This window comes from Filobasidium floriforme, assembly GCF_021052385.1.
Source record: "Filobasidium floriforme strain CBS 6241 chromosome Unknown HD553scaffold_10, whole genome shotgun sequence".
Taxonomy (NCBI): Eukaryota; Fungi; Basidiomycota; class Tremellomycetes; order Filobasidiales; family Filobasidiaceae; genus Filobasidium; species Filobasidium floriforme.
The window spans coordinates 507,527-528,186 of NW_025763631.1; the positions used below are offsets into that span (position 1 = coordinate 507,527).

Below are 20,660 nucleotides of genomic sequence, written 5' to 3' on the forward strand. Positions count from 1 at the left end.
GTTCCTGCGCTCCTTGCCCGCCTCGGGTCTGGTTCAGGGGCGAAACACGACCAAATCAGAAACGCCACATGGAAGAGGGTAAAAATTCGACCGAGGTGCCGGCGGAAAGAGCGCAGAGGAGTTGTCACAGCTCGGTGACCTTCGGCCTCGCGAAAACGAGGTCTGATGATCCGGGGGCTGATCAACTGGTCCCGCTGAGAACAAGAAAAAAAGGTTTGTACCGTTCATTTCGGGCATCGTGGTGGGGCTGTCGATGACGGCGCGACGAGCACCGCGGCGGTTGGAAGGGTTTCGACGGGTTCAAACTCAAAGCTCGATTCGCACTTGTCCGTCGGGGACGCATCGGAGTTGGTTGACGAGCGAGCACAGCGGCGAATCGATGGGCAGAGTGGTAAGTGTTCACGACGGAGGAGCCATGTTGCAGCTGATCATCGGAGAAACACTAGTCCCGTTCATCATGTCGCGCTCGATAATTGCAACGGAGTCGCATCGTTCGGGTCCCGGATCATATAATCCGCTCGTGCCCAGTCAACACCACCGTATCTCCCACCACCAATATTCTACTTCGTCGCTCCTCCCGCTCCCACGCATTCGCTGCAGCTCGCGCCTCTGCGTTGTCGCCAAGACCCAACTGCCAGACCGACCGCTCCCCATGTCCTCGGCGAGGATCTCTTCCATGTCAACCGCGAGGCCAAAGGGATCAACTTGGTGATCGAGCGGTTCAGTCGGCCCACTGTCAGAGGCGGGTTCCAGTGATGTTTCTGATTTGGATTCGGTTCCGGATTGTCGGCTCGTCTGCGGACTATATGTCGTCGTCGTCGTCGTCGTCGTCGTCTTCGTCGCCGTTCCTCCTGTCATAGCTGATGATATGGGTGCAGAACTACGAGGGGTAGCCCGACCCGACGAATTGTTGGTGGAAGGCACATGTTGTCTCGTATGCATGTCGTTGTTGGGTGTGCTCCGTCCGCTCGAAGACGTCGTGTTGGTATGAAGCCTGCTTAGACGTGCAGATAGTGTTGACAACAGACCGTTTGATCCGGCTACGATTTCGTTGGAGGGGTTCTTCCGCAGCGCTTCATGTCGCGCTCTTCTCTCGGCACGAGAAGGCAGCAGGTGCGAAGCTGGGAACGCCCGCACGATAGATTCCGTCTCTGCGGCATATGTCGGTCTGATGGGGCTCAACAGGTGCTACGTCGAGGTATGCCAATGCCAGGCAAGGCAGACTGATTAGTCTCGATTCGAACGAAGAACAAGTCAAATATGATAGCTTACCAGAACTCCTCCTTCTCTCACTATCTCGTCCCGCTCATTCAACTCGGGGAGCCGCAAACACCATTTCACCACATCCCGGATCATCCCCGCATGTCGTGTATCATACACGCAATCAGCAGCGATGATAAGATCCCAAGGAGAATTCAGCGTGTCCCTCATCTGTTCCGTCAACAAGGAATCCGTGTGAGAGATGGACTCGGGCAAGGTCCAGTCTCCCGGTCCATTTGCTGGCGTATTCGTAGAGGTCGTCTGAGTCGAACCAGACCATTCGTCCACGATCCCAGGGAAGGTGCTCCAATCCAGCAACATGGACTCGAGGCCTGGAACTCCCGTACCACCAACAGCATTGCCTCTCTTGTGCTGCACTTCCGCCGAACCAGATCCAGCGCTCAAGATCGACCTGGACCTCGACCGGCGTTTCGACCCCTTCTTTGTGTGCCCATCCGGGTGCTCCCTAGCTTCCCCGTCGTTGGGAAAGTTCAATCGAATACACTTGCTCAGATTCTCGAGGACCAAAGGATGATAATCCGTGGCCAGTACCTTGCCTCGCCCCTTCATCCCGATATGATCCAATATCCGGCGTGTTAGGATGGACATGACCCCCGTTCCCGCTCCTAATTCCAGGATCCTAGGATCTCTTGTCACACCCTCTGGCGGTGTCGACGAAGAGGGAAGATCGGACGGCATGAGGTACTTCCAAGGGTCAAGCGCATAGATCCTCCCTAGAAGAATCGCGGATCCCCATGTCTGAACGCCTACAGAGGTATGATCGGAAAGAGGTGCATCATAGATCTTGAGGACAATCTCGGAAGCGGCTGTTGAAGGGTCCGTGTCTGCTTGAGTATTTTTGCGCTCGTGATAAGATGCGTCTTCTACGTGTTTGGACCGAGAGAGATTGAGGGGAAAGACCAGATCCCGGGTGATACCGCCTCCCGCTAAATTGCTCGATGTTTAGCTTGACCGTGCTCACCCAACGTAACGCGACTCCAAGGCGTGTCTCGACTCACCCGCACATCCAGCCAGGCTGCTTATCAGCGCACTTGCGTCCATTAACACCTTTTCCCTCGCTGTATAAGCTGCCCATTCCGCCTCGGTTGACTCATCCATCTCAGCTGTCCGTCCCTGCTCCAGCTCGAGTTCATCATCGTCTTGATCCTCTTCGGGTTCCACTTCAGCTAACCATCCTTCTCCACGGGTAATTAGGCCGTGAAGCCATTTCTCTGCCCAGTCTCTTTCGAATTCGTCCAGAACGACATGACCTGCCTCGCTGTCACGAGGAGTCGTCGAGCTTTGGCTAGCCGCCGAGATATGCGAAGCGCTCGACTCGACGCTTCGGCTCAAAGGTGAAGTCACAGGCGACTGTGCTCCGTCCTGTGCTGCTGCCTTGGAGCTGGACCCGGCCTTAGTGTTCGACGCGGCGATGTCGACGCCATATATCGAGGGAACAAGGAGGGTACGGAGATGAGCGACATGTGAGGTGATGATGTCTGGCGTGAGCGGGGAGAGGGTGTTGAGCGACTGGCGAGGAAGAGGAGGTAAGAAGATTGTCGGCAGATCGTGAGGGTACGTCATGATTGCGGCTGGTCTGACCTGCTCCATCTTGATCGACGTTGCTCCATATCGCAATACTGCTAGGGACAATGTACAATCGAAGATGTCATTCAGACCTGTCGTTCTAGCTCGATCATCCATGCAACTGGGCAAAAATCAGCTTCCGGAAGGAGTCGCTTGCGGATGTAATTACCGGGATGACCGACCTTGTCTTTGTCACGTGATCGACTAACCACCTTGCGTTTCACTCCATCACATCTGATACGTATCACGCAGCGGTCAACAACCGACCAGGTGGAAACTCGTCGTTCAGAGACAGAATGATCCTAGATGTATGGATACATGAAGATGTGCTGTGCTACACAATCCTAGCCAGGAACCCAGGTCGATCGGGTTTCAACCTCGACATGTCTTGAGTCGATTACAGTGGTGCGAAGATGTATGTCAGGTAATGTCTAGCTCGAATGGGCAAAGACACATCGTTCCGATCTCACCTGGCGTTTCGAACAGTCGAGGAGGATCCCGTACACATATAGGCATATGCATGTTTGGATCACCGGCCCCTGAGCCTTAGGGCGTTATCGGGCTCATTGCTTGGGCATGCTGCCCGACTATGTGTCCAACAGAGATGATCGGTCAAGCCCTGATGCACATAATTTTGTCGGGTGACCGGCATCTTAACCTCAGAATTGGGCGTAGACAGGGAGGCTAACGAGTGGATTACCATCCTGGAGATATTGTACACTCTCTGCAGATCCCTCACGGACCGCTTACGGCTGCATTGGCCTTGGGGTGTTAACGTTTGGTTTGTGCCGCTTTGACCCTGGTAACATCCATAGTCAGGCTCTGACCGTCATTCATACGCTTCCTGAAGCATCAGAAGGACGGAAGCCTAATGCCAACTAGGTCGAACATGTACAAGTTGAATGATGTCCCTCCTCAATCCTGTTCTTGTTCAAATGCGTCATAAAGAACTATTGTAGCGGGTTTGAACTCAGGAAGAATAGACAGGACGAGGACGGAGATGAATTAAATGAGACAGTTGCATCCGGGGCTCGAGTAGGTAGGCGGGACGCACCTATTTTCAAGATCGATCAGGGGAAACCGTCAATCACATCGGTCGACCGATTACCTCAATCGCAATCATGATCAAGGCAAGCTTGCATGATCTAACTTCCTACCGCTGGTATCGACACTGCCGCCGCTACTATTGTTTGGAACGCCTCTGCCAATATCCTAGACTACCACAATTATGCAACGTGTTTGTGGCATTAGTCGCCTGAAGTACAGATCTTGATGAGTCAAGAAGACCATCATCACAGAAACGAGCAGAATGTAAGCCGCACAGCAGATGGTCGCATTTCTAAAATGATTTCGGAGACTGGCAGCGTGGAACGAGCTGTTCGGTTTGGAAAACACACATCATCTTTATCTTGCGTCCCGGATGATGCTGTCGAGACTACCCCAATACCTGGTCTGCCCGTTGGTTAAGAGCGTTAGGCGCTTGCGGCCACAGTCCATGACGTGGAGATGGCTGGCTTTATGTTGAAACAACCGCTGTTGGCTTTGGTTCATGTCCGAGGGATCACGCAGCCAGCCGTGACAAACTGGTTCACCGTTGCGGCGCAAATCGGTTCTGATAGATCGCTGAGAGCAGCCTTTCAAGCGGGCAATATCATACAGCGACAGCATTGCGAGATAACAGTCAACTTGTAAATTACGTATCCTGGATGTTGTCCCTAAAAACAGGAATACTCCTCAAGAGTCGCTTAGATCACCAATCGCTGGCGTGGGTTCGGTCGCTTGCGGCAGAGCTGATATGTCGCGGGGTATCGTCACCGAGCCTAGAGAGAGCGGACAACGGCAACACAGCCTCGTCGTGCACTTCCCGTTTGAGGTATACTTGGTCGCCCTGCGAATGTTGGTATAAGGTGAGCGATTGACCACAAAGAAGCTATGCAAACGACACGACTAACCTCCAGAGGGGTGGTCGAGGATATGTGAGAGGAGTTGAAGTGCTTGGTCAGGCATGCAAGAGCCGTGTCAAAGTCGATATGCCTGTGCATATGGATCATCAGCTATGAGCGTGTCATTTGACTTGAACGATCCGACCTACGAAGTGAGCTTGTACCGCGGCTGGACCGACAGAGTATGACGAGCTGATGGAAGGCGAGATTAGTCCTGGGTGACGGTCTTCAATCGCGGGGTCGGACTTACCATCGACAGACGAGTCAAAGACTGCGTCAGAGTGAGCTCCCTCGGAAGCCGCCAATCTGGAATCAGGACTCTTCAGATGGATCCTCGGGGCTACCGCGCGTTTGGGCCCACTAACCTTATAGTAAACACTTTGTTCCCTGAACCCGTGACTCGCTCGTACAGCTCGACTATTCTGAAGATGGTCAGCAGCTATCCAGCATTGCACGATGCATAAGGGTGCCAACTCACGCGTAAGATGACTTGCATAATCTAGATGGGGCAGCGATACGGGCAAGAGCGGCAGACCGGAGGTTAAGAGCAAGTGCATAAAGGTCTGGATATGCGACTCCCTGGAGAGTCAGATCAAACGCACGTCAGTGAATAGTCGAGAAAGATGCGGATGATGCAACTCACTTGGTGAAGAAGAACTGGGCAGTCGAGCTACTCGTCTCCTTGGCTTCGATGAGGATGTTAACGATTTTTCGCAATAGCGGAAGCGAAGTCAAGACACCAATTTCCTCCTTGTCTGCCATGTCGATTCCATATTCCTGGGGCGCCACCAGATCGAAAAGAGCCTTTGCTCGCGCGTAAAGCTCATGAAGCCCTGTGTACATATACACCTACTTCAGTAGACGCATAAGCTGATTCAAAGGGAATCGACTCACTCCTGTCAGGGTTCGTTTGACCGTCCTTGGTTCGAACGCCTTCTGGGTTGAAGATGGAAAACAAGAATTGCCGGTTGCTGTGATATTACGTCAGTCACTTGCTTCTCATGCGCGAGTTGCTTGTTATGACTAACTGAATTCCGTCGTGCTTGAGCGAGTCGTACAATTCGGAAATCTGTAGAGGACTCAAGTGGTGAGTCATCCCGGTATACCGACCGACCTGTATGTTCCAGACTTACCCTAGCTGGGTCAAACTTCTCAATCTTCTTCTCGTCAAAGTCGTCGAACAGCTTCTGCCAACGCTCATAAACGATCCGAGCGTCGTCCCCCGAGCACCATCGCTGTGGTAACATCTTGTCAACAGCGCCGGATTCAAAGTTGCGTCGCATGATTTCCCGCAGTTCCGACATTTGCTGAACGGTTTCCTGTAAAGGTATCGGCTATCAGCTTCTATCGCCGTGTGTTTCATTCCGAAATCCCACATACTTTGACAACTTCGAACGGCTCCTTCTTCAAGGATTTGGGCCAAGCTAGTTCGGGCCGCTTCTCGGACTCGCCGGGCCGAAGCAGGACCTACGATGCGATGCGGATCAGTGTAATCCGCCGAATATTCAAGAAGGTATATCTACCTTGAGCTTCTTCTTGGCTTGATCCGTGAGCTCCTTCGCCGCGTTATTGTCATCAAGCAGGTCTCGACGCTGGATCAAGTGCTCGATCAAGGGTGTATTGTCCTCCCCGTCTGGCTTGCGCAAACCACCCGTCATGTTTGATGACGAAGACTGTTCCCGGCCAAGCAACGCTCGTGCGAAAATTTCTGCAGTGTTTACAACACGTCTTTCCGAAGACGTGTAGATTTGAACGTTGTTCAAGACGTCCTTGTCTGCGAAGCCACGCTGGTTAGCATACACGAGCATACGCTCTCGGATGATTGTCTTTGATTCTGCGCACTCATAATCATCAGATCCTAGATTCGGTAGATCCATTAGCAATAGTTTGACTGAGAAGTCTTTAACAGTCGAACTCACCTTCTTGAAGGTATCACCGAGATCCCTCGCTTGGTAACGCGCTGCGTGAGTGCTTTCTCCTCCCCACTTGACAACCAACTGGAGCTTCTCCAAGCCCTCCGGAATCGCCTCCTCGTCGTCCATCTCCTCTGGCGTAACCGCAGACATCGATTCGTGCTTGTTGCTGAGCGCCTCCTGAGGCTTGGGCAAGGCGGGGTCGTTGGGTGCAAGGACAGGAGAAGCAACAGCGGAAGCTGACTCGAGCTCGGGGTAAGGCGACGTAAGCCCACTTCGATGCTTGTCCTTGGCGGAGGCCGACGACTTGCTCGGACTTCCGGGAGCAAGTAAGGGCTGTGCATGTCCCGGAGTAGGCGTAGTCATAGATCCTGACTCTTCGATCCACTCCTTGACCCGCTCGCGAGTTTCACTATCGGTAACCTCGCCGTCCTCTTCGGTTCCCTTCTTGTCCTTGTCCTTCTTCTTATCCTTGTCCTTTTTCTTGAAGAACGCCGGCTTGAGCTGGGCCTTGGTTCCAGGCAGACTCATTTTCTTGACGAGCATGTCCTTGAGCTGCTCAAGCTTGTTCACAGCTTCCGGAGCGCATTCCAGCTTGAGCGCCTCCTCAACGGCTGAAACGATAAAGTGCAGTTGACCCGGTCCACGCAAGATGATTTCTTCTCGGTATCCCCGCAACAGACGCAAAAACGGCTTTGTCCAGGCCTGGTTAGCTGGGAAAGAGAACTTGAGCTTCATCTTGGGCGTTCGGTCGGCGTGTCGGAACACTGAACAGCGATGATGTCAGCTTTCGCCCGGGTTTTGTAGGGGTCGCCAGCGCTCGTCTTACCAGTGACAGTAGCTCTGAGGGTACTGGAACTCAAAACTGGCATTTCGCTCTTGGTCTTGTTGACGGAAGCGCCGCCGGGAGCTGCGACAATGTCGGCAAACTTGCGTTTCTTCTCACGAGCGGTCTGACAGACGCTAGACAGGATTTCCGCAGCCTTATCTGTAGAGTTCAATTCCATCAGCGAGCGAGCAAGCATGGACAAGTCCAATTGTTCGCAATTACCGTAATAAGACTATGTACGCGAACGGATCGATCAGCGTTAAACGTACGGCAAGAGCCCGTGTGCATGTTAGCTCACCTGATTTCCCTTGACAAAGCTCCAACCGTTGACATCGATGATCAAACTTCTCCTACCACCATCCTCGTGGGTACACCTGAGCAGATCGAAACCGCACACCCTCTGACCGAAAGCCTCGACGATATCCTTGGCCCAGCCCTTTTCCTCGTCGTCGAGTTGAGTGATGAACCTCGTCTCTTTCCCATCTGCGTTTCGTCTAACGAGACCATCCACGACAGGCGATTTCCTAGTCTCGGCATGAGAAAAGGTGGGACCAACGGTATAGATCTTGATATCCTCGGCATTGTCGACGTTGATGAACTCTTCGTAGATGAACGAACCGGTAGTTCGAGGGTGAACGAGGTTGGGATCGAATTCCGAAGACTTGTTTCCGACCTGTCGAGCGATGTCTGTGGTCAGCCACATCTTCTCTTCCATACGAAGTCTGCCGGTGAGCACTGCTGACCTTGCGGAAAAGACGTCTTCCTCCACCCCCTCGAAAGTAGATATACACGTTGTGATCTTCTCCATCAACGGGCTTTTCGACGAAAGGCTTCTCGATGACTTGACCATCGACAATAATGGCATCTCCATCTTCACGCAAGATGACCTCTTTGCCTCGAGGGACCTTGCCGTACTTTTTGTCCCCGTTACTGTTCCTAGCTCTGCTTTGCACCCAACGTTCGGGAATATTAGGAGGACCCCAGGCGTCTTCACCCTCTCCGAGAGGCCCCGGGAGGACAAGTCCGAGATCCCTCCTCACCCGCTCTCGAAGTCTTCCATTGACACGAGGTCCTCCGTCTCTGGTAACCTCGGCTCGGGCGGGAGTGGGTACGCCGATGTGATCAAGGATAGCGAGGACAAGTCGACGATCCCAGAGCAAGGCTTGCATGGCGAGCGAGTTGATACTGATAGGAGGAGGACGGGTCGGATTGGGGAGCTGCGTATAGGCAATGGCCTTGGGAAGGGGAAAGTCGGTCGAAAAGAACGAGATGAGGACGTCGACGGGAGGCCAGTGGGTGATGTCTTCGAGTGACGAAATGGGACCGTTAACACATATCCCGGAAATCCGAACTCGACAACCTCGATGTACCTTCTTCAAGAATAACCATGTCACCGAACAGCTTGACGACTACTCCACCCTTTTCTATCTGGACGAGTCTCGTCAAGATCTCACGCATGGCCTTGCTCCTGGCCTTGATATCCATCGCACAGATCCCCAAGACGACCGGTTCTTCATCCAATCGAGGTTCCTTCTTGTCCTTTCCAAAGTCTGAGGGTGCCAAGAAGGATTTACCTACGCTCTCCGACTCTGTCTTTTTCGAGGTAGGGTTGAACGGGGAGATGGCTCGACCTAAAGGAGCTCCCGCTTGAGGAGGATAAGGGATCGCAAATGGCCTGTACTGATTGGGATCGCTAGGAGACGGAGCGCCGTTCCCACCTCCGACCGAGTTTGGCGGCGAGGTCATCCCAGGTGAAGTCGTCCCGAGAGCTCCGATCCTGGTAGGTACAGCGATATTGATAGCTGTTCCCGAGGGAGTTCTAGATAAAGCCGGAGACCGTGCGGTCGAGCGGGATGGAGAAGGGACACTGTCCCTCCACGAACCGGACATGTTTCGGGATTCAGGCAATTATGAGGAAGATTATCTAGGGCCTAGTGTATCAAATCGGGTCCTTGGGCAGATACATGATGGTTTGCTTTTCGTTTGGTAAGTTGGAAGCTGCAAACCGCAACTTGCTGAGATGAGCGAAAGGGAATATGACGCGATGCAGGTCAGGCACAATATATGGGTATATCAAAATCTTGGGCTTCAAAATTTAGATTGGGCGTGTCCCGTAGTGGTCTATCGGGTCGGCCTTAAGTTCTTGTTAAATGAAATCCGATGTTTTTAACTCGCCGGTTCAAATCCGGCCGCGCCCACGGCTTTTTGCTCTTTTTGCGCGGGGTCGACTGTCTTCAACTCGACGAGATCCATCCTATGAGTACGGACGACGGATAGGCGCATCGCAAGCAAATCAGAGGTGATCCGGAAGCGGATTTGGAACGAAAGAGCATCGCACAAACTTCGACTCGATCTCAGTATCGCGCATATCGTCGTCTGTCTTTGGTCCCAGACCTCGCTCTTTTTTGCTTCATCACATGATCCCACAGGAGACTTGGACGTTGTAAAGGAACATCATGGCGTCAATAAAGCTCTTCCAGCCGGACTCGACCCTGTCGTACCCACAGTTCAACACCTATCGCCTATCGGACCTGCCTCCAACCGCTTCCTTGTGTACACATGAACTTCCCTCTCGAAATGTAGCGACAGCGTCTCGGATCCCTGCAAGTCGCCAGCTAGCGTTCAAGGAGATTCAATCGAGGGTCGGGTGGGACCATGCGGCGGGAGGATTTTCGCCGAACGAGATATGCTATATTGACGAGGCCTATAATATCGTCACGGTGTCAATCGGAGTGAGTTGATCGATATGATACAAGCCGAACAAGTCGCTCATATCTAGCATTTATATATCCACCTTTCAGTCCGATCTCTCTCCGTCTTACCGTACTGTGGTTTCTTTGCCGATACCACTTCAAACGGCCTCGAGCTCTGCCCAGGATGCCACACCAGAGTATCCCTCGGTGATCGCCGTTCCCTACACTACCCAGACGCACACGTCATACTACATCGCTTCAGCGGGAACGGGATCGCTATCAGTAATCAAGGAAACCGAGTCCAAGACGGTCTCCGTCGCAGAGTATGATCTGTCAGCAGATGAAGCCCAACCGTTCTTAATCAGGGCTGTGGGTGCGGTTCAGGACGATCGAGCAGAGGTGGTCCTCTCCCGGGCTATCAGAATACCGCAGGACGAGCCATCCGGGAGCAAGAGAGCTGCTCTCAAGCACAACATTTCCTATGAGCTCGTCTGCGTAGTCATTCCACTTTCAGAAGGTTCGGCTACGACGGCAAGCCGAGAATTGTCGGTCCTCTGGAGGCTATCGGGAGAGGAATTCCCGACCTATGTCGAGCGGGTCGGGGGCCGTTGGATCTTCGGAGCTAGCAAGACCTTTGTGATGCATGGATCCACGAAAGACGACTCTACCGGAGGTGACGTTGGGCGGGATAATTTGACCTCAGACCAGTCTGGAGCAGCGATGCCAATGGACGAAACCGATTACCCTTACTCTTGGTCGCAAACCAAGACCTCGATCAACCTAACGATCGAGAAGCTACCCACGGATATCCTTCCATCGCGAGACATCGTCTGCCTTCTCCGTCCAAATACCCTCACCCTCCAGATTCATGCCCGTGAGAACGCTTCCCTGAAACCCTCGCTTCGGCAGCTCTTGCGGAACGGGGGAAAAGATGGTGTTCACGATTGGTGGGATACGATTCAGGGCCAGGAATCTACCTGGACGTGGGAAAAGGAAGTCGACCCTGCTACAGGCATGACTCTCGGCAAGCTCGAGCTTAGCTTGGAAAAGGCCAACGAGGGAGTCAAGTGGCCCCAGCTATTCGCCCCCCGTCAGGAAAATGACGAGGACGACCAAGGCTTATTACCGGTCCGAAAAGCACGTCCGGCGGGAGGTGACGAGGACCAATGGACGTATCAGGAGATCGAGGTGCCGGAAACGATGAGCGAGGAAGACCGAGCCTATGTCAAGGCGAGTCTCGAAGGGTTCCACCAGACACCCACCGCGCCGCCAAAGAACAAGTACGCCGGTTTGGGCCACCAAGATCTGGCGAGCTTCGCTCAGTCCAAGCCTGTGGCAGCGGGTCATGGCGAAGCAGCGGATCGTGCCAGTGCCATCCTTCCCGGTCTGCTTCGCGAAGAGATCGAGGAAGAAGACGACGATGGGTTCGACGACGACGATCATATGGACGGCGGCGAGTTCGCAAGCCTGGGTGGCGCAGGTAGCAGCAAGGCTGGCAAGGAATCGGTCTTTACGTACCTCGAGGACGATGCCGATCGAACCGGCTATACGGTCAAGACGTTCAGCAAGACCGCTTCGGTATCCGTCCTGTCAAGGCCTATGAAAGGGCGACTTGACCAACCCGATCAGAGTCTGTTAATCAAGGCCCATGTGGACGGGAACCTATATGTCCCGCCGCAAGATCTGTCAGAAGCGTCATGGAAACATATCGCCACAAACCCCGCCATATCGTTCGTCCTGGCTTCGAAGCGGGACGCACAATTCGTTTACCATCAGACCGAAGCCGATGGCGCGGTCGTCTTCATCTTTGAATCGAGACAAGCCCACGGCCTGGGAGGGAACATGTACGTCTACTGGCCGCCTGTCAAGGACACTTCGTTGGCCCCGGGGGGCAAAAGTCGGGCTACCGAGGCTAAACAGACGGTCATCAAGTTTGGCGAGGGTTTTGAGACGGGTCAATTGTTGGGCGTCAAGACTGTATCCTTGGATAACGGTACTCGGGCGGTCGTAGGACTTGCTGAGAAGGCGATTATCGTGTTCTCTTTGCAACTGCTCACGCCATGATTTTCCGACATCTATGGAGCCATATTATGAACGTGAAGCTTGCGATTCGTGGTGTGACTCTGTGGACCTGCCGTACATGATGCTTGATGGGACTGTGGCCGCTTGATTGTCATGCGTATATGGAGAATCGCGACGGTCGTTCAGAACGTGTTCACTGTCGCTTTGGCACGAGTCGAGAACATCACGTTTTAACAAGGATGATCTCACCCAGCCGTGATGGATTTCAAGACAAATGTAAGACAGAGCGAGTAGATTATTGAATTCAATGACGTGATATCCCGTATCGCACGCGTCGCTCAAACAACTATGTCATTGATCCGGTCGGGTTGCGCATCTAGATCTATGGCCACTATCGCGCAACGATACGACCGGACAGAGGTGAGTGACTGATCACCATGGTAGGCGAAGGCACGATGACTCGAGTGGCGAGAGGAGCAGATCGAGGGAACACAACAAGATGCGAGATCAAAAGGGACGAAGGATTAGAAGACTCCAACGAGGCAAAGCCCAAAAACAACGAGTTGAAAGATAAAAACATCATTGTATCGTCAATCTAAACAAGGTCATCCCCGTCCCAAAAGGCGGTCGAGAGTAGAAGAAAGTGACAACAGTAGCGATCTCTCTAGGCGTGACCGGCGTAAGCAGAACCAGAGCCCGACATTCCACCCCTTCCACCGTTTCCACCCCCGAGGTTGAGCAAGTCGGCGTTGATGAGTCCCTCTTGGTGAGTGACAGCGTTACCACCCTGGGCGCTGCCGCTCGCGCCACTGTCGAAGGCGGACAAGCAGAGCGAGATGAGCGTCGGTGACTCGTGGAAAGCGAGAGAAAAAGTAATGACTTACGTGTAAGCGTTGCCACCAGTGCCAGCCATAGGAGCAGAAGCGGGAGCCGGAGCCGGAGCGGCGTTGTTTTGCTGAGGAGCAGGAGCGGCGTGGTCCTGTTGGGGAGCGGGAGCCGCATTGTTCTGCTGGGGAGCGGGGGCGGGAGCGGGTTGCTGCATGGCGGCACCACCGTTGCCTAGAGTTGCAAGATTTATGATCGAGATCAGCGCCAGTCAAAGCGATCGAGCGAAAGGACCGAAGCGAGCTTACCTCCGTGAGCGTTGCCAGTAGTAGATTGTCCACCTCGTCCGCCGTTTCCGCCCATGTTGGCAGCCTTGAGGTTGAGCAAGCTACCGCCGAGCAAGCCTCCGTTGCCTCCGAGCAGGCCTCCGTTGTTGGCTCCGTTCCTGTTACCCTGGCCCATTCCTTGGTAAGTGATGGCATCCCCTCCATCGGTGTTACCGGAAGCGCCAGTGTAAGCGTTACCGCCCATCTGACGTTGTCGGAGCGAGTGTTCCTGCGGTGAGAGACGTCGAAGGTCAGCGGTGATCGAAGACAACGACGATGACGAATGACGATGATGAATGATGATGATGGAGCATGTTGATCAAGGCGAGGAAGGTCGAGGTAAAGGTAGACTTACGAGGTCAACGTCGTTCTGCTTGAGGTGGAAGTCGCCACCAGTGAGGCCCTTGATCGCGATGTCCCTTTCGTTGACGGTGGGAGCGGCGGTGACCGAAGTCATGGCGACGGCCAAGAGGATAGAGGTGATGATCTGCTTGGCGAACATTGTGTTTGTGTTTAACGAGTGTGGTTGGTTGTGGTTGTGAAGGAGTGTAGTGAAGGTATCGAAGGTGAAGATCGATGAAGGAGTAGTGATGATTAGGTTGCTTGTGAGAAAAGAGAGTAGAGTGAAGGTGGCGAGGGGGGATGAACCGACCAGACGGTCAGGGTTATATATGTTTCCAGGAGACGCTCGAGCCCGGAATGTGGTGAAGTTTGTATCCGCATTTACTTCCGATTTGCTTCCGGAAAAGCCATCAAACCTTATAAGACCAATAGGTACAAAATTTTCGAAAACTGGCGGCCAAGACAGCAGCGCAAGCGAAGCCACGACGCCTCTGAGCGCCACCATACGTAATAATCCTCCTGCCCTCATGGAGCGTTTCCGCAGAGTCTACGGACAACGTGAGCCTAACGGCAGTATTGCGTAAGCAGGCGACTTGCAGCAGCAAAGCGATGGAGAGGAGGCGGTGAAGGAGCAATAACCTTGATATCCAAGACCAGCATAATGGCATCTGTCCGCACAACCCGAAAACAGCCAAGGGTATCTATAGATGGAGGGCGAGATAGCGACTACATAAAACAAGTTCATACGGTGTGGACAGCGCTCAACCGTTATACAAATTCCTTCGGCTCCATTCTTCGGTCGTAAGGCCCTGACTGGCAGCTGCGCTAGGCAGATCAGCACCGTCGTCCATGTCGATCTCTCTATCTCGTCCTCGGTCGAACAGTAAGTACCCATCTGCACCATCCGCCTCTTGCACTTCGGACAACTGCGCACCGCGTCGACTGGCGTTCTCATCGGTCCCGCCTCGACCAAGCGGTGGCAGATTCAGATAGTATAGTGACCCACGCATAGTCCGGCCTGCATTCAGAACTGAATTCAAAGCGCGCGACATTCGAAGCATGTAGTATGCTGGTTTGCGGGGGTTCGAAGCCTCGGGATCGACAGGCTCGTTGGCGAGCTCGGTGGTGGGATCCTCCGTGGTGTTTTGCGAAGACCTCAAGCCATTCTCTGCACAAGAGGCGTATTATCAGTACCTCGCTCTGCCGGACGTCGCATCGCGCAGGTGTGCTCACCGAATCGTTTCACCCGCCAATAACCACCAATGCTTGTGAGGAAGATGAACCATCCCACCGCCATGAGCATAAAGCTCAAGTACTCGTTGGCCTGCCCGACCTGTCTGGCAGTGGGTTCTTGCAAGATCTCGGCCATCGTCATGTTCAAAGCGGCGTTGTCGAGTTCCCAAGCCTTTGCTTCCTCGGGAGACTTGAAAGAAGGGATCTCGACGGTTCCGTCTGACGACCAGTGGGCTGGTGTGCGGTAACCCGGCCTCCAGTATTGCCGGAGAGTGTCGACGTTTTCGAAAGGGTCAAAGTTGGGGTCGGTATCGTCCGAGTCGTCATGTGGGAATTTCCCGGTAGAGATCATCTCCTCGGCACGGCCACGCAGGTATAACCCGTACTGAATGAGAGTGATGCCAAGACCCGCGCGTGATCCGTGTTTGGCTGCGTGGCTCGTATGTAGGACGTAGGTAAGAAGGAAACCTGAAAAAGCACGAGCAAGCGATCAGCTCTGGGTCGCGAGAGCCGTCTCGATAGCAGACTTACCGACAAACTGGAATGACAAGCTAACAAGCACTGATATCCAGACGCAATCATCAGCTCATGTCATTAGGCCCACATGACAAAGGGTACTTACTGTTCCAAGCAAAAATGAAAAAGTTCCCGACAGGCATGCCATCGATGAGGATCTCGTCTCCGGTGATCGAAGACGTCATCGTACCTAGCAGAATTGCGACACTCGTCAGTAAGGCAACACGCGGATTGGATAGGCCGACCCTTCACTCACCGAAAGGTCCTGATGAATTGGGCAGTACGACAGTGGTCTCCCAGTAAGGAGGCACAGCATCTCGCAATGCAGCATCGTACGTCGGCGGAACGTCTGTGCCTTCCATTTCTGGTACCCATTCGGGACCTTCAGCTTCGCCCGCTCTCGGCGCAGCCCTTGGCAACTCTGGCCTAGCCGACAAGTTGGCAAACACTCCCGTATGACCGCCGCCCAAAGCGGGAGCCTGAGCGTTCCTCGTCCGAGGATGGAAGAATGACGGTAGCAACGCCCCGATGAGCTCGAGCCGGGTAGAGCGATGCGAAGGGTGGCCTCGAGGGTAATCCGGTGCTGTTGTAGGGACGATCCCGTTCGAGTTTTGGGGCGCAGGGTTCATCGTCCAGTAAGGGAAGAAAGGAGGGGGTGAAGCTGGTCTAGCAGGAGGAGCTGAAGTGATAAACTGTGAAGATACTCGTTAGCGAGATTTACTAGATCGGCGCATCATTAGAATTCACTCACAGGGTCCCTGTCGAAATCGTAACTGCCTGGCATCCTGTCGGTCGTTACGATCGGTGCTGGTTGCGGACGTTCTACATTCCGCTCGTCCCTCAAAGGGTCATCATAACGATCGCCTCCGCCTTGCATATTCGATGGATTGCGTGGGGTTTGATCGTGATCTTCCTCGTCGCTATCATCTCCACCGAGCGTAAACTGCTGTTCCTGCTTCCCTCGACTAAGCAGACCCCTCTGATCCGCTCGCACATCATCTTCTTCATCCTCATCGTCACTCAATTCAAAGGCGGCGGCCATTTCCCTCGTATCCGGAAAGTTGCCATTTACTCTAGCACTGTTGTTGCCATTCATTTGCCGTCCTGTAAAGACTGATGACGTCCGCCGAGAGGGATTGAGATTGAAAGACGAGTTGCGAGTATGGGTTGGAGAACCCTCGACAGGAGCATATCTGGCCATGTCTTTCCAGACTATCTATCCCTATGTTGGATGGAGCCGCCGTTTGCAATTTAGGTCGTCAACTGAGGGTCGGCTGTGTCCTTTTATTACTAACTAGGCGGAAGTTATTGTCGAGTAGGATGTCGTAGACGTTCTGACTGAAGACGTCTGCACTATCGGACGAGACTGTATGCAATGATTTCTGCAACCTAATTGCAAGCCGTCTTGCCGATCCTTTGATGGAGATGCAAGGGTTTGACCACTTTCCGCAGTTACAAGTCAAAAGGAACAAAGGTGAGGGAGTGACGCGGCCGACCTAAAGAGGCGAACGGTCGGACGTGGAAGGTAGGCGAAACGTCGAGACTTGCGCTAAAGTTCGTCTAGGTTGAGTGAACTGCTAAAAGATACAGTCTGTTGTATACACTGTCCTGGGCCTCGAGATCTATAGATCTGTAGAGTCGCATGAACGAAAGTCGCTACATGGGCGATCTTGATTGCCAAGCGGACCGATCCGCTTCGGCCGGCGAGAGGGCGCGGGGACAAACTTGATAGAGGCCAGACCGTTCCAAGTCATTCTGGGTCATGAAAACGACATGTTTGTGGTAGAGGACAGGCGTAATACCTCATACCTCGTAACAGCGTGCGACCCTCTATGAATGCTATACATCCTTCAACAGCGATCTCGCAGGCCGATTACTCGACGACCTGAATGTCACCTTCCACCGGTTGCGCATGACTAATCCTTGCGTCGTTGCCCTCGCCAAAGATGGCAAAGTTGAGCCTGCAATCCCTCACCGCCTGCAATCCCTTTATTCCGATATCGTCGCTCGATACCATCTGCCTCACGTAGTTTGGCGTGCTGATAGCGTTGGTGGTCAATCTCATCATCCTGCCCGTCTTTCGATTCTTCCGAGGTCTCCCTTGAGCGGCGTCGATGGCATCCTCTTGCTCAAGCGTATCATCGATCGCGACCATGCTGGATATGGCTGGAATGTAAGTCGTGAAGAGGACTGGAGAGGGTAAGAGATAGGATTCGAGGGGGATGACAGGATCCAGGAAGGGGAGAGTTGCGAGTTGGTAGTCCTCTCTATAGAAGGACAAATAAGCAAATGAGATCCCGCCTCAAGAGTCGGAAGGCTGGTTTCACACTTACCGGTCCCTCGCCAAGCGCGAAATCAGATCCTCCGCCTCGATCTGCATGTCTCCGGGATTACCCGACATGACCCATATCGTCTGCGCCAGCTCGTCCGACCTCGAAAAGGCGGGCAGGATGGGGAGGTCCGGAGAGAGGAACGGTTTCTGTACCAGATGCATCCCTTCTTCATCGTCCGCAGAAGGTCTGTATCGATCGATCTCGATATTCTGTTTGGAAGATTCGAGGTCAGCCTGGTCGTATACGGCACCACCATCTCTCAGTACTCACGTCCAAAATCATACTGGGACTCATGCTAAGATACGCGTCCACCTTCGATCTTGCCTCCGTCTGCAATCTTGTCTCCTTCCAAGTCGGGCTTTTTGATGCGACGCCGGTCGAGTGCGCTTGTTGTGGTCCGGTACCGGCTCTTGCTTTTGACCGCAAAGCCGAGCACCTGGAGTCGAGCTGTAGTTGCATGATGCTCCTGCGCAGATCAATCCCCTTCACCTGACGCAGCGTGACGGGTGCCAACGGTTGCTGCAGGACAGTGTCGGTCGGGTGATTGTAAGCAGCCGCTTTCAGGAGATTGGACAGATAGGTCTCCGGCAGAGAGCCACCTTGTTCCATCCGATTGATCTCTGAGAGGTAGCTTTGAAGTAAGGGTGCGTCAGGTGGCGAAAACAGGAGCGTGCATTGTAGTGGCAGTTTCTCGAACGGTATCAGACCGAGATCTGCGGGTTCAAGTGGCACCGATCAGGATACACGATGAGGGAGCCTATGTCAGTCTGGCTTACCGTTACAAGTCATCACGACTGGTCTTTTCGAGCCCGCGATCAGCTCCACCACTTGCGGCCAAAACCCTTGATCCTCCTCGTAAAGAATGTCTACTTCCTCAAATAGTATCAAAGATTGTCTGATACTTCTCCCTTCAGCGCCGCCGTCACCCTTCCCATCAATAAATCCGAAATTCGCCGTCTCGGCGGGATTTATGCCGTTCTCGTCAACGACGGGATCATGGGTTGATGGCGTAATGAAGGGATTCGATTGTGTATCATCCGATTGACCTGCAGTGCTGACGGACAACGCAGATTTCGAAGAGGAGCTCGACGATTGTTTTCCGTTCGCTTTGGCAAAGGCCTGGAAGAGCGCGTTCCGCCTTGGTTCCTTAGCACTTTCAGCCGGCTTTACCGTCTTGGCAGGCAAGACGTCTTGAGCAGCATGTGCAGAACGCCCTACCATGTGGTTCCGCCCAACTTCGCCTACCAAGGCACTGAGTTGCGCCCCGCTCCTCTTAGCACCTGCATTCACTTCAAATACCTCCCAGCCTAGCTCTGCAGCCGCCGCATAAACCGCCGCTGTCTTGCCGCAGCCGTGTGGACCTTGCAGCAAGATCGAGTTGGCAAGTCGCGAGCTGAACGTAGGGTATATCGGAGGTCCGAGCGATATGTCAATGGCGTTCCCGTTCTCGTCTTCCGTCACGCTTCCGGTAGTATCCGTCCCATCCGCACTGAGGTAGTCATCAATCGGGTCGAGCGTATCATCGACGATCCAATCATCCTCTTTTTCTTTCTTCTTCCGTGTTTTTTTCACTTTCCTCATGATCTTCCTCTTTTTGGGAGTCACATCGGCGCTGGGCTTTTCGCTTCCACCAGGAACGTTCTTTGCCTCTTTACCTAGAGCAAGCTCCTTCATCCACCGGGCTAGATAGTCAGAGGGAATCTCGTTCCCGAGGACCTGAGAAGAATCGGTCGGTCTGTATTTATCGGTCCAAAGGCGAGTGCTATAAGGGGCGGCTTGCTCTTGTTTGGTAGAAAGAGCTTGGACGGCCGCGTTTTCCTTGTATGCCTGATCATTAGCAACGACTCCGTCAAAAGCGGTCGACTCAGGAGCTGAATTCCGCGAAATCGTGTGCTCGTCCTTGGGATAAAGCCTTTGCCAAAAGCTAGAATCGGCTGATTTCTCGGTCTGAGAGCGTTTCCTCTCCCTTCTCGGCATATCGAGCCCTCCCCTTCGAACGCTCATTCCCGAATCTCCTTCTCTCACTGGCTTCATATGACAAGCCTGTTCCTCTTGAGTCGGAAATCTCGCTGCGCACAAGCGCGATTCGACGTCACCTTTCCCCCATCCGGACTTCCCTACCAAAGGAGGGGCGACGGGTTCCCCAAGGACAGCCTTACGACCCATTTCCAGCACCGCTTCACCTGCATCTGATGCCTTCCCCTTAGATTTGAAGAAGACGTGAGTGGCCCTATCGGGATGATTGGCTTCCTTGCGGACAGGCTTTGGGGTTTCAGGGATGGTGTGGATGACGTGGGACTGTTGTGCATCCGGATTATCGTCCACCTGATCGATAATCGATTCAGCTCTCGGTTCCGTTCGCGTAGCCGAGGTCCCGCGGGATTTGGATTTAGGCCCAAAGAACGGGTGAACATGTCTTCCTTGGCCGGCTGCGAACACTGAAGTTGCTTTACGGGTCTCCTTGTTCGGTGAGACGGAGCGCGAGGCTTTTTGTAGGATCTCAATCCCATCGTCATCGTCGAATGATGTGTCGAGGACGATCGCCGAGTCTTCGTCGTTCATGGCTTCCAGCTTGCGCCTTTTCGAGACGGGTAGTTTTGAGACCATCACTTGGTCAGGAGAGTCAGGGATATGGATGGCGGTGTCTATGGAGTTGGTGTGCGGTGAGGAGATTCTCGAAGCCGGGGCAGCTGTGGATTTCCGTTTAGCAGTCTTGCGGCCTGATCGTGAGACGGGTTTCAATTTGTGGTTTAGTTTCAGTGGAGATGGTTGGTTTGAGGCATAGTAACTGACCTCGTACGGTCTCTCCTTCATCACCAATATCCGAAACACCTTCAG

At 53.5% G+C, this 20,660-nt stretch overlaps 6 protein-coding genes and 1 non-coding gene across 7 annotated transcripts; 2 read left to right on the forward strand and 5 right to left on the reverse strand.

The window, feature by feature from the left end:
* Positions 1 to 435: 435 nt before the first annotated feature.
* Positions 436 to 2,911, reverse strand: HD553DRAFT_25262 (uncharacterized protein). The gene is made up of 3 exons (XM_046177325.1): positions 2,280 to 2,911; positions 1,273 to 2,207; positions 436 to 1,188 (listed from the first exon to the last, which is right to left on the reverse strand). Exons 1-3 carry the CDS (start codon positions 2,869 to 2,871, stop codon positions 529 to 531), a joined length of 2,187 nt encoding a protein of 728 aa, XP_046036873.1. The 5' UTR covers positions 2,872 to 2,911; the 3' UTR covers positions 436 to 528.
* A 1,374-nt stretch (positions 2,912 to 4,285) lies between these two features.
* HD553DRAFT_310951 (putative actin cytoskeleton organization and biogenesis-related protein) lies at positions 4,286 to 9,497 on the reverse strand. The gene is made up of 19 exons (XM_046179897.1): positions 8,903 to 9,497; positions 8,276 to 8,835; positions 7,831 to 8,205; positions 7,755 to 7,764; positions 7,533 to 7,691; positions 6,710 to 7,470; positions 6,633 to 6,648; positions 6,314 to 6,564; positions 6,171 to 6,257; positions 5,924 to 6,109; positions 5,819 to 5,859; positions 5,685 to 5,761; positions 5,434 to 5,623; positions 5,269 to 5,369; positions 5,156 to 5,207; positions 5,041 to 5,096; positions 4,940 to 4,982; positions 4,800 to 4,881; positions 4,286 to 4,735 (listed from the first exon to the last, which is right to left on the reverse strand). Exons 1-19 carry the CDS (start codon positions 9,420 to 9,422, stop codon positions 4,598 to 4,600), a joined length of 3,705 nt encoding a protein of 1,234 aa, XP_046036874.1. The 5' UTR covers positions 9,423 to 9,497; the 3' UTR covers positions 4,286 to 4,597.
* Positions 9,498 to 9,634: 137 nt separating this feature from the next.
* On the forward strand, positions 9,635 to 9,730 carry HD553DRAFT_t52. Its single transcript has one exon. It is a non-coding gene; the product is annotated as a tRNA-Leu (tRNA).
* Positions 9,731 to 9,851: 121 nt separating this feature from the next.
* Positions 9,852 to 12,609, forward strand: HD553DRAFT_310952 (uncharacterized protein). Its single transcript, XM_046179898.1, has 2 exons — positions 9,852 to 10,264; positions 10,334 to 12,609. The coding sequence occupies exons 1-2, from the start codon at positions 9,989 to 9,991 to the stop codon at positions 12,287 to 12,289; spliced, it is 2,232 nt and encodes a 743-aa protein (XP_046036875.1). The 5' UTR covers positions 9,852 to 9,988; the 3' UTR covers positions 12,290 to 12,609.
* A 200-nt stretch (positions 12,610 to 12,809) lies between these two features.
* HD553DRAFT_310954 (uncharacterized protein) lies at positions 12,810 to 13,996 on the reverse strand. The gene is made up of 4 exons (XM_046179899.1): positions 13,754 to 13,996; positions 13,381 to 13,627; positions 13,132 to 13,306; positions 12,810 to 13,056 (listed from the first exon to the last, which is right to left on the reverse strand). The coding sequence occupies exons 1-4, from the start codon at positions 13,898 to 13,900 to the stop codon at positions 12,912 to 12,914; spliced, it is 714 nt and encodes a 237-aa protein (XP_046036876.1). The 5' UTR covers positions 13,901 to 13,996; the 3' UTR covers positions 12,810 to 12,911.
* Positions 13,997 to 14,501: 505 nt separating this feature from the next.
* Positions 14,502 to 16,531, reverse strand: HD553DRAFT_355192 (uncharacterized protein; the record flags this gene model as incomplete). Its single annotated transcript, XM_046183816.1, has 6 exons — positions 14,502 to 14,908; positions 14,974 to 15,441; positions 15,505 to 15,534; positions 15,596 to 15,679; positions 15,746 to 16,181; positions 16,241 to 16,531. 6 exons carry the CDS (start codon positions 16,529 to 16,531, stop codon positions 14,502 to 14,504), a joined length of 1,716 nt encoding a protein of 571 aa, XP_046036877.1.
* Positions 16,532 to 17,140: 609 nt separating this feature from the next.
* On the reverse strand, positions 17,141 to 20,570 carry HD553DRAFT_25564 (uncharacterized protein). Its single transcript, XM_046177351.1, has 4 exons — positions 18,599 to 20,570; positions 18,093 to 18,535; positions 17,823 to 18,031; positions 17,141 to 17,756 (listed from the first exon to the last, which is right to left on the reverse strand). The coding sequence occupies exons 1-4, from the start codon at positions 20,427 to 20,429 to the stop codon at positions 17,363 to 17,365; spliced, it is 2,877 nt and encodes a 958-aa protein (XP_046036878.1). The 5' UTR covers positions 20,430 to 20,570; the 3' UTR covers positions 17,141 to 17,362.
* Between the last annotated feature and the right edge of the window lie 90 nt (positions 20,571 to 20,660).